Source organism: Oryza glaberrima, chromosome 9 (genome assembly GCF_000147395.1).
Source record: "Oryza glaberrima chromosome 9, OglaRS2, whole genome shotgun sequence".
Taxonomy (NCBI): Eukaryota; Viridiplantae; Streptophyta; class Magnoliopsida; order Poales; family Poaceae; genus Oryza; species Oryza glaberrima.
Window position 1 is genome coordinate 13,805,159 of NC_068334.1, and position 12,861 is coordinate 13,818,019.

At 37.7% G+C, this 12,861-nt stretch overlaps 1 protein-coding gene across 1 annotated transcript; it reads left to right on the plus strand.

Moving 5' to 3' along the window:
* Positions 1-9,070: 9,070 nt before the first annotated feature.
* Positions 9,071-10,916, plus strand: LOC127783997 (myb-related protein 306-like). Its single transcript, XM_052311166.1, has 3 exons — positions 9,071-9,526; positions 9,609-9,738; positions 9,825-10,916. The coding sequence occupies exons 1-3, from the start codon at positions 9,394-9,396 to the stop codon at positions 10,531-10,533; spliced, it is 972 nt and encodes a 323-aa protein (XP_052167126.1). The 5' UTR covers positions 9,071-9,393; the 3' UTR covers positions 10,534-10,916.
* The last annotated feature ends 1,945 nt before the right edge of the window (positions 10,917-12,861 follow it).

Below are 12,861 nucleotides of genomic sequence, written 5' to 3' on the forward strand. Positions count from 1 at the left end.
TTTACCTGGAAAATAAAGGAAATATTATGAAAAAGATCCAAAGCAAAACACAACATGTTAGAAAAGGTTCCAATTTGAAGCGTTGGAAATAAAATAGAGTCCAACCTAAAATTCACACTAACTGAAGTCCTGTGATGAATGAACCATCAACTCGGTTCTAGGATAATCCATATAAAAACTTTGAAAATGCCTCTTTTCACCCTGAATTATATTCCATTGTGGCTTTCGATCCAGTTTAATTACGTTTAGAATAATTTTACGGTCCTTGAGGAGGTACCATGAGGTACCAAATTTTACACTCATTTTTGAGTACCTCATGATTCCTCATAGTACCTAGATACCAAGAGATACTAAATTTACAATAAAAAGTGGTACCACCTTAACTACCATAAAATTGCTCTTATGTTTAGGATCAAATAGACATATGTACATGACAAGAGTACTTTCTTCCTTATTAGTACTCCTAATTTAAATTAATTTCTACTAGATGCTATACGGATATACGGCCATCTAGCTTAGCTGCTGGAAGCCTGGAATAATTATACATCACTGTAGCTGTTTTATAATTGTGACGTACGAAAGCAAGGAAAATATATACTTCAGTCACGTACATGTGACACTCATATGTATTCCTCTCTTTAACAGGCTGTTCTTGGTGGCTTGCAATAAATTTGGTGCTTAATTAATTCGATCTTTCATGTGGATCATATGCATATCCACACATATGTAATTAAGCAACCCTTTTTCTTTGTGTGATCAGATTCAAAGAAAACACACAAAAAATACCTTTTCGTGCCAAAGTCACGATTTGAAGCAGCAACATATATATATGGTACTCCCCCCGTTTCGGAATGTTTGACGCCGTTGACTTTTTAGCACATGTTTGACCGTTCGTCTTATTCAAAAAATTTAAGTAATTATTAATTGTTTTCCTATCATTTGATTCATTGTTAAATATATTTTTATGTAGGCATATAATTTTACATATTCCATAATTTTTTTTAATTAGACGAACGGTCAAACATGTCTTAAAAAGTCAACGGTGTCAAACATTTCGAAAATAAGGGAGTACTTAATTAAAGTATGCAATAACTTAATGATATGTGTTGGATAAATTGATGCATTTGTGCATCACTAGCTCGAAAACGTGGAAATTATTGCATCGCCACCCACCTCGTCTACTGTACCAGCAGCAATTGCCAACATTTTTTTTTCTCTATTATGGTTTTTTCCTCTGCTGGAAAATAAATCCACACATTTTTTTTAAAAAAACACAGTACAATCATAGACACTTGTAACGCGTGCGCATACTCATCTCTATTAACGCACACATGTACACCCTACCCTTATGTTCACTTCCGAAAGACTGGACCAGCATATATTGAGATTGATAAAATCATCACGAGCGCTTCACTTCAAGTCTAGGACTTGAATCTAGGTGGGTTGATTCCACCATAAGGAACCAAATCAGTTGAGCTACTTTTACTTCGCACAATTAAATCCACACATCTTGTTATACAGTGAAAATGATGAATATATAATGGTATATATAGTGTACACAGGTACTATCTTCATTTTATATTATAAAACATTTTGACCTTTTACTTCATCCATCACAAAATATATGTAATAGCATCTAGCCTTTTAAATTTGATCCAAAATATAACAACTTTTTCACCTACGTTCTCTTTTCAACAATCAGAATCTTTCATCATTAAAATTCCATATCCACTTCATCTTCTCAACCAATCACAACATTTCCTATTTAATTCCACTAAAGTGAGGTTTATGTTTTTAGGATCCGTTATTAACCAAAAACTTATATTTTACGATGAAAGTAGTGCGTTTTATATCTCAATTTAACGAGTCAGAATCAAAATGTGTGTGTTATATATATATATATATATATATATATATATATATATATATATATATATATATATATATATATATATATATGTATATATATGTAAATGCACGAGTAGCAAGTATTGTTGTGGACCAATCGAGAACGCAAATATAAGTATTTATATTATTTAACGTGCATCGATCCTACTGATCTGCTCCGTATATATATACTAAGGCCCCTTTAAATCAAATGAAAAAACCATAGGGATTCTAGAGGATTTTATCATATGAAAAATAATCCTATAGAATCCTTGGAAACAAATGATTGTTTCCTATCAATTTCTTTAAAATTCCTATGGAATAGATCTTACTAAAGCAATTTTGAAGGAAAATAAACTGAGACCTCATGTTTTCATCTTCATGTATCTAAAATTCCTGCGTTTTTCCTGTGTGCTAATCAAATAATAGTTTGGAGACTTTCTTGTGTTTTAAAATCCCATAGGAATCCAATAAGTGTGGCATTCTATTTCTCATATTTTTCTGTTTTCTCAATCCTGCGATTCAAATGAGCCTTAAAATTTGCACGCTAATGCACATATTGTATATACGCGTGTACACAGTACGTATATATGTACACGCGCGTATATATGCACGTACAGAACATACATGAGAGCTGGTTTAATTCTGTACAACATAGAAGATTCACTCAAAATAATATAGCAGCGCATGCAATTCCGGCTTTACTTAATCAATAAGTACTTACGCGTTAATTAATACATGAAGTAGACACTCAAGAAGGGACCATGCTGGCTTAATTTCATCGTATTGTACGTACATATGTTCAGTACATGATGGGCAGGACAATTAAACAAGACGTGTTTCTTTAAATTTTTTGATCATTTTTTGAAGGCCGGCCACATGCAGTAAATTTTAGAGCATATAAATTGTTGTCAATAATCCCTAAAAAAAAATGTTGTCAATAATACTTGAGTCATGCCTTTCCCTGATATCACTTGGCATACTCAAAGGGATGAGCCTAACTATATATAGCCGAGCAATCTTATCATCCAACATTTAATACCTTGAGATACTACGAATTTTTGGTACCTCCACATACTTTCTAGTGTAAAATTTAGTAGTTCGAGTTACTTAGTGGTACTTAGTAGTACCTTGAGGTACCAAAATTGTGTGTAAAATGTGGTACCTTGAGGTACTTAATTAGTGGTAGTTAGTACTCCCTCCGTCCCATAATATAAGGGATTTGGGCTTTTTGCTTGTATTGTTTGACCACTCGTCTTATTAAAAAAAAATGAAATTATTATTTATTTTATTTGTGACTTACTTTATTATCCAAACTACTTTCTTTTTTTATATTTGCATAAATTTTTTGAATAAGACGAGTGGTCAAATATTGCAAGCAAAAAAGTCAAAATCCCTTATATTATGAAACGGAGGGAGTAATACCTTGAGGTACGAAAATTGTGTGTGAAATGTGGTACCTCGAGGTACCAAATGTTGGATGGTAAAATTGCTTATATATAACCTGATGATCCAAGGCTTCACATATGTGATATCAAAACAATTTGAAGGTGAGCGACTTTTGAGTGAGATTTAACCCCCTTCGAAGGGTTATGTCCTAGGATACAACAAGAACTAGTGTTCTATACCACACATACTTGATCTTTCCTGCCTTTCTAAAGGTAAGAGCACTCAAGCAAAGTTTACTGCAAGTAAACCCATGTAAAAATACATAGGAAACGAGGTTCTTCAAACCGGCACTGTACTTTGAATAGGAAACCGTTCCCTATTTGAGTCTAAGAGTGTGATCGGTAGCACTTGCTGCTGCAACCGCTGCGGCTACGAGAGCTAAAAAGCAGCAGCAGCAGCTGAAAACGGCCACAGCCGTGACGGCTGTAGCAGCCAACAGTTCCGATCAGCCCCTAACTATAAAAATGAGACGTGCCTCTCCTCGATTGCTTGTTGTCTTATATCTATCGTAGCTAAAATTTAGATTTTAAAACATAATTTAGTTCATTGGTTTTTCGCAACCTATTTGAAACCTATTTTGAAGTTTTTTTTGCAATTTAGTTTCCATTATTAGTTTTTATATTGCTAAGAACACATGTAGGGCTATTTTGGATCGAAGAATTTTCAAAGGATTTGTGGAGAACTGAAATCCTCAAAAAAAAAAATTTCTATAGACCCTTTGGATCAAAAGCATAGAGATGCTAAAATTCCGATGGTTTGGGTTTGCCCCTGTTTCATAGGAAAATAAACATGAGCTCATACCTCTTTTGTCCAATGCACTCTCTTCCTTCCTCTACCCTATCTCTGGCACACACAATTTTCTTTAAAATTCCTACATTTATTTCCCGTGAAGCATCCAAACACACCAAATCTATATTCATGTGTTTTAACCCTATAAGATTAAGGCAAATTTTGTTGGTGGATGCTCCGACTTCATGATAGTTGGTGGATACGATAGAAGTCAATATTTAGAAAAAAAAAGACACCATCAAAACATGGTTATTTGCTATTAGACACCACGTTTATTATTTTATTATTTTCTAGCTAAAGAAGAAAGAGGAGGAGTGAAAGGTATGAAATTCCCCTAAAAGTCTATTTATTATTTTATTATTTGCTACTGAAACATGGTTGCCTAAGATCATTGTGTAAAACATGACATCATATTTCCGTATTTTTCTACTTTCGTATATTTTTAGAATCATGTATTGCAAAGTAGTCCGTATACAATGGAAGATTTGTCCATAAATTATTTTGGTTACTTAGTTTATTTTTCCATGACTTATCAGTCATAGATTAAACATTTAGATCATTGTCACTATTCTAAAGTGATGGCGAGCTGGTAATTTTTATCTGTTTGCCTAGTATGACATCCGAGCTGTATGAATAGTTTCAAAGATCATGTCCACGCTATTGACATGTTTTAGTTGTCAGACACAACACACTTACCATAATTTATCACGTTTAAGATTGTTTAAGTTTGATGAACTCAGATAATTGTTCCGTTGTAGCCACAATTACGATAATATTTCCAACCAACAAATTAGGTTCCATTTGTGAATGACTTAAAAAATGTGGAGATATTCTTTTAGCCTTGCTAATTAAGTTTGGCAAAGAATTTACGCACATAACCTTTGTCTCTGTTTGGGTGAGTTTAAGATTTTAAGAATCTGCTGGTTAGTAACCAGCTTCTGAGAATCTGAAGAAGGGGTTTTTCAGTTTTTGGGTTCTAGTTCATTTTTTAGGTTCTACAACTAGATTCTTAGAATCTGAGTGAAATTTAAACTCTTTGGGGGAGTAGCTCCCCCAAACATACCCTTAGACAAGTTGACAATTTTGCTAACAAATGATGGTAAATTGTAGCAGCAACCAAACATGCCATGTTCGGATGCTGCATTCATTTTGAAACTATTGAATTCACATTTGACCCGTTTAAAAACCTTAATACTACTAATAAGATGGTGTTTCTCAAAAAAAAAAGATGGTGCAGAAAAAGTGAGTTTAAGGAGGGAAAATAAAAGGTGTGTGGGCCGGGGACGATGATGATGAAGGGGGGCTCAGGAAATAAATGCACGCAGATCAGTTCACTCCAATCAAGCTGACTTTAGCGAGCCCCCATCCGATTAAATGCACCCTTGCTGTCCTCTTTTGAAGAACTCCCTACTCACTGCCAAAAAGATAATAGTACCACGTGTTTGGCGCATCTGTACACAAGATTTTACTGTTGTGTATTCTTGTGAAAAGATGGCTTGTTGACAATTCTTGTTAATTGTTTGACAATCTCTGTTCACTGTTGTACTAGCTATTTGCCCAGAAAATCTATTTCTGGAACCTTGTACTATGAGTTATGCTAAACAATGTTTGGGTCGTCAACATCGTGTTAATTAGGATAGTAAGCTAGGTTGTTGTGGGTTAACTAAATTAAATCCTAGTGTGAGTGCACCTCTTAATTTTCTGCCATGTAAGATGAGATGACATGAAAAGATTTGAGTTGGAACTCTGTAGCTTGTCACATTTCTGGTAATAGAAATAGGGGCTGCCAAGCCCTTGCTAAAAAAACTGAAAAGACTTGAGTTTGGGGTGTAAGAAACACCTAGGCTAAATTTGGATCCAGTATCGGATGTTGGGATACTAATTACAAGTATTAAACATAGACTAATGATAAAATCCATTCCATAACCCTGGACTAATTTGAGAGACGAATCTATTGAGCCTAATTAATACATGATTAGCCTATGTGATGCTACAGTAAACATATGGTAATTATGGATTAATTAGGTTTAAAAAATTTGTCTCGTGAATTAGCTCTCATTTATACAATTAGTTTTGTAAGTAGTCTATGTTTAATACTTTAAATTAGTGTCAAGCATCCGATGTGACAGGGACTAAAGTTTCGTCCCTGCATCCAAACACCACCTAATCTTATTGGAGATACAAATACACGGTCAATATGTTGTCCATTGGTGTGCTAGTGTGGCCTCAAGGGCTTCTTTTGGATGAAGGACATGTTGAAGAAAATTTGTAGGAATTGAACTAATTCCTACAAAATTCGTGTTATAATTAAGATTCTTATGTTCTTGAAGAAACCCTGAACTTTTACAGATGTAAAGGAGATCAAACGAGAAGAAAGAACAAATACATGCATGTCTCAGGCTCTCGGGGGAACAATAAATCTAAACCACATGATTTAAGAAAGGTAAGGAAGAAAAGTAAGTTAAAATTAAATTTGTTTTATGTTTTAGCCATTTTCACACTGCCGTCTCCCACGCATTCGTTTTTTTCTTCCATTTTTCCCTTGAGAGAAATAAGAGGGACACAAGATTTTGGCAGAGGACAAGGTTTGGTTGGATTTCAACCATGACATCCACAAGACAAGATAAAAACAAGAGTAAATTAAATTTGATTCATACCATTATAAATGTGCAAAATTAGAAAAATAACATTACTATTAGCGATATTGGTTGGGTGCCACTAAAATTTTGTAAAATTAGAACCATACCATCGCCGTCACATTTTCTATCATCATATTGACCAAAATACCCTTGCATGTGGGACCCACCGTAAGTTCCAACCTAGGGAGGTGACACGTCGTCGTCTTTCACCTCTGCTCACCCATTCATCTCTCCCGGCCAAAACCATAGCCCCACCAACAAGTTAATCCGCCTCCCCACACAATTTCATTTCCTAGTAATTACAAAAATTGATTCCCCATTCCCTTCTTTTTATTTCCCCCATGAATCTCTATTCAATATCGCACTAAGGGGGTGTTTGGATGGAGCTAAAAAATTTTAGTTCCTATCACATCGGATGTTTGGGTATTAATTAGAAGTAATAAACGTAGACTACTGATAAACCAATTTTTTCATAACCTTAGACTAATTCGTGAGACAAATCTATTGAGCCTAATTAATCCATGATTAGCCTATGTGATGCTACAGTAAGTATTCTCTAATTATGGATTAATTAGGCTTAAAAAATTTGTCTTACGAATTAGCTCTCATTTATGTAATTAGTTTTATAAGTAGTCTATATTTAATACTCTAAATTAGTATCCAAATATCCGATGTAATAGGAACTAAAGTTTAGTCCCTGGATTCAAATACCACCTAAATCACCGGTTTCTATCTCCATTGAACTTCGGCCGTTTTGCCTCCTCCATGGCCGGCCGAGCTCCCCACGGTCGTTCCCCTCCTTCCTCCTACCAATAAAGTGGCATCAACCTCCTCCCCTCCCTTCCATTGGTCATTTCCAAGGTCCTGCACCTCATAGTTCTTCCGAGTTCTCTCTCCATTTTTGCCATGAGCTTCAGACGCTGGTATGTGTCGTTCAGGGCATCCCTAGATCCTATGGCCACCACCGTTGGCTTCCCCTTGATGAGCTCTACCTCGACCAGAGCCAGCGTTGCGGTGACCACCTCCTTCGGCCTCAGCCTCGCACAGAGAGTGGAGAAGAGAGAGCGGCAGTAAGAGAGAGAGAGGGGGGAGAACGAGATTGAAATCGACAGTAAATTTAACGGCGATGATATGATTTTAATTTTATAAAATTTCAGTGGCAATTAGCTGATATCACGAATAGTAATAATATTTTTCTAATTTGGCATATTTGTAATGGCATGGACCAATTAACCCTAAAAACAAATACTTGAAAGCAAGATAGCATATTTACTATCTTTATGTTCACCGGAAAGCCATAATTATTATTTGTGTGACGACAAGACACCACAAATTAAATATATATACGATTTCATGAGAAATGATGCATACGGTTATTATTTTAAAATTCAATCACAACAGACAGATGATATTAAAAATATTTAAATATTTTCCTAAAAGAATACATACAAGCTTTCTTGCATCTTAATTCCCAATAGTTCAACCTTTTGTCATGCCATTAGCAACGGCATGGCAACGGGAGGCTGCCAACCCCAAAGTTTGTTTTTCTTTCCAGTGTGGCAGCATTGTCCTGTTTAGACACGTCACCAATGGCGTGGCCAAAATGTCTAGGTAGGAAAATTACATATGAGAAGATTTATTTATTTATTTTTGCATTTTTCTGCTTATAAAATTCAACAGCCCCACACAACTAAATCAAATCTACTATACCACTTTAAATGAATTCATTAATATTTAAGAGCAAACTAAAATGACGATACACACGAAGTGAGCGTAACTCAACTAATTATGATCCTTCTGGTGAAACTAACCGCTCGGATTTAAGTCCTAAACTTGATATGAATGTTTGCATTTACGGCTAATTGTTCCTTTAGTAATAGGTCACGTACCCGTTGACAGCGAGACGCTCATGATAACTTCGCCAGTCTCAAGATATACCAGTTTTGTATTTCGGAGATGCTCATTGAGGTAGGTGCGCGGATGCGCGCGCAATACAAGCGTATGTGTTTGTACTTTGTTTTTTTTTTTAAAAAAAAGCATATATATCTTGCGCTAGCAAGCAAAACAAAATAAAATAAACAGGGTTGTGTTTAGTTCACACTAAAGTTTGAAAGTTTGATTGAAATTGGTACGATATAATAGAAAAGTTGTGTGTATGAAATGTTTGATGTGATAGAAAGTTAGAGTTTGGAAAAAAAAACTTTAAAACTAAACAGGGCCTTAATAAAAAAACAATATTTCGTTTTCGCCTTATTACACCATACTAGTATATATCTGCGTTCTTGTCACCATGTGTACATGTAACATGTCATTTCGCCGCAGTTCATCCATCGTTATATGTTATTAGCTCAGCTTTCTACCTAGGTCAAACCCGAGCACAAACTGCAGCTAGCAGTGACACTTCACAGTTCACAGCAACAGCAGCAGCTGTAGCTCGAGCTCGCCGTCTATCGGCCATGGCGAGCTAGCTACTAGCTAGCTTTATATATATACCTCGCCCCCTCCCCTTTTACCCCCATCTTCTTCTTCTTCTTCTTGGACCCCGGTCTCCCCTCGTCTCCTCCCTGATCGAGATCGAGTAGTAGTGACACGCATACACCACCAACCACCGCCGCCGGCGAGCTGCAGGATGGGGAGGCCGCCGTGCTGCGACAAGGTCGGGGTGAAGAAGGGGCCATGGACGCCGGAGGAGGACCTGATGCTGGTCTCCTACATCCAGGAGCACGGCGCCGGCAACTGGCGCGCCGTGCCGACGAACACCGGTGCGTGTTCTTGCGTTCTTGATCGATCGATCGGCGAGAGATCCTAGATTTTTGTTTTGATCTGTGCGCGTCGCGTGTGCAGGGCTGATGCGTTGCAGCAAGAGCTGCCGGCTCCGGTGGACGAACTACCTCAGGCCGGGGATCAAGCGGGGGAACTTCACCGAGCAGGAGGAGAAGCTCATCGTCCACCTCCAGGCCCTCCTCGGCAACCGGTGATTTCTTCTTGGTTTTTCATGGTTTGCTTTGATTGATTTGTCCATGGCGTCCATGGCTGATGAGTGGGTTGCTGGCTGTGTAGGTGGGCAGCGATAGCGTCGTACTTGCCGGAGAGGACGGACAACGACATCAAGAACTACTGGAACACGCACCTCAAGAAGAAGCTCAAGAAGATGCAGGCCGCCGGAGGTGGGGAAGACGGCGGCGCCGCCTCGGAGGGTGGCGGCGGCCGCGGCGACGGCGACGGCGGCGGGAAAAGCGTGAAGGCCGCCGCACCTAAGGGGCAGTGGGAGCGGCGGCTGCAGACGGACATCCACACGGCGCGGCAGGCGCTGCGCGACGCGCTCTCGCTCGACCACCCCGACCCGTCGCCGGCGACGGCGGCGCCGGCGGCGACGCCAGCGGGGTCGTCGGCGGCGTACGCGTCGAGCGCGGACAACATCGCGCGGCTGCTGCAGGGCTGGATGCGCCCGGGCGGCGGCGGCGGCGGCAACGGCAAGGGACCCGAGGCGTCGGGGTCGACCTCCACGACGGCGACGACGCAGCAGCAGCCGCAGTGCTCCGGCGAGGGCGCGGCGTCCGCGTCCGCGTCGGCGAGCCAGAGCGGCGCCGCCGCCGCGGCGACCGCCCAGACGCCGGAGTGCTCGACGGAGACGAGCAAGATGGCCACCGGCGGCGGCGCCGGCGGCCCCGCGCCGGCGTTCTCGATGCTGGAGAGCTGGCTGCTCGACGACGGCGGCATGGGGCTCATGGACGTGGTGCCATTGGGGGACCCCAGTGAGTTCTTTTAAGTGTAGTACAACCAAAATTAAATTAATCAAGTAGACAGCAAGAACAAAAAAAAATAATGGAAAGTTGCCGAGTTAATTAATCAAGATGCAACTAATCAAAGCTAATTAAAAGGGCTTCGAAGTTAATTCTCGGTGATTTAAATCGAGTTTGCAGGTGTTGATCTAGCTTGGTTAATTAATCCTTTCTTTTGTAGGTTTTTAGTTAATTAGTCTCTCTGATGATGCTAGGGTTTGGAACTGATCATATGTAAGTTAATTTATACTAATGGTGGGGCTGTGACTTGTGATTAGTTAGTCCTGAATGGATAAAGGAAGACATAAATGTACATCTTTTTAAAAGATATATATGTGTATAGATGTTACAGTTTATTAACTTTACTATACATCGTGTCTTGTTTCCCCTAATTAATTTTCTGAGAAAAATCTAGCGGGTGTTGCAGCTCTGATGAGTAGTAGCATGGAAAGTGAGTTCTTCCCGAATTCTGTTGGAAATGACATATTTCCAATGAAATTCCTGCATTTTTTAAATACTATGCCTTAAGGCTTTTAACCAATGTTTTTTAAATGAATCGGTATAAATATACATAACAACAAAACAAACTTAAACTCAACTTTATTTTAATTATTCCATTATCACATAAGATTTTTTTTTAAAAAAAGGCATTTGTAAGCTCAAATTTAGTTTAAACTCGTTTGAGAGCTAGTTAATATTCATAAGAAATCATACTCGTTTAAATTAGGTGTATTTAAATCTTGAGATCCGGGCATCATGTTGCACCGGCCGGTTAATTTTTCTATGAATGCTTGTGTGTTTGTGGCACCTTTTACTTTAACCTAAATTATATTATCAGACAAAGCATAAATAATGAAAATCAAATGATCTTTTTATTCAATTAGAATAAAAATAGAGCTATCATGCATTTATTTGATTCGATTTAATAATGAAAATCACATGCATGCTGTAGGTAGTATTTAATTTCTCTACTTATATAATATATGTACATCGATTTTATTAAACTTTGTCTTGTTAGCAACTATACTTAGCACCAAATTCGAGGTTGTGTGGGCTAATAACAATCTTTAATAATTTCCATTTGTATTTTTTAAAAAAAAAGGCATATTTTTTTGTAGGATGAAATGCCAATTAATTACTATAATTCATTATCCAAATACTTTCATGGAGCTGTATATGAAACGTTAAAACTTGCATAGTGTATCACTTCCATTGACTTGCTAGTATTTCTTTGTTTAAAAGAGGTTGAACAATATATATTTGTTTGGCCTGGATAATAACAAAACATCAACTATTTGATGCACTTCGATAGAGTATATATAACTACATCTCTAATAACAAACATCACAGCCCAATTCCATAAAAATATACTGTAACTTTTTTCCTCCTATTGATATGTGGAACAAACATTTTTTTTTACAATGGAAGTATAACTTGTGACTCCTACGTCAAAAAGTGTACACAACCATATTTCTGAACACATGGATCTAAAACTTGATACTTGATAGGTGGAGTCATACACCTACCATTCCCCACACCAATAAAAAAAATAGATTATAGATGGTGCTGATTTCCCAAAAGCAACTTAATTCTACTTTGAAATGGACTTAATGTCTTAAGAAAAATCTTAAAATTTTCAACACATAATCCTTTTCTGATTTTCTCCTATTTATTTATATATACATGTAAATAGGGCCTCTGCTACTATGTACTAGCAAGACAAATAATGCATGCCCAATAAATCTTGCATCTCATTTAGTGAATATCATTGATTGCCTTTCCTCAAATGTGCCAACTGGGTCATCATAGTCTATGTAAATTAATTTAAGATATGTTATCCCCACGTTATTGTGGCCAAGTCTAACAAAACCAGCTCAGAGAAAAAAAAATTAAGATTTCATATGTGAAAATAAGCAAATTTGGACATAACAATACTTTTAGGTAGTTATATATTTTTTATTTTTATGGATATATGATAAGAAAAGACAATGATCGATCAAACATATATATGTATCAAAGTCTAAGTCGATATCTTAGAAATTATAGAAAAGAGCGGAAGCTCTTAAAAGCACTTGCAGTACATGATTTTACATGACAATTCCAATTAATGCGAATTAAATTGAGTAAAGATAGGCATCGACACAAGGAAAGGGATGGGAAATAAATTGGCATTGTGCCTTTGTGGAGTGCTAGCTCTCCTACAGCCTCTCCGTCACCGCCAAATGTGTACCTAGAAGACCATTTGTACGTCATTAGATTAATTCGACAGCATCACATTTTTGTTAGCTCTTATAACTACTTAGACATTTGACCTA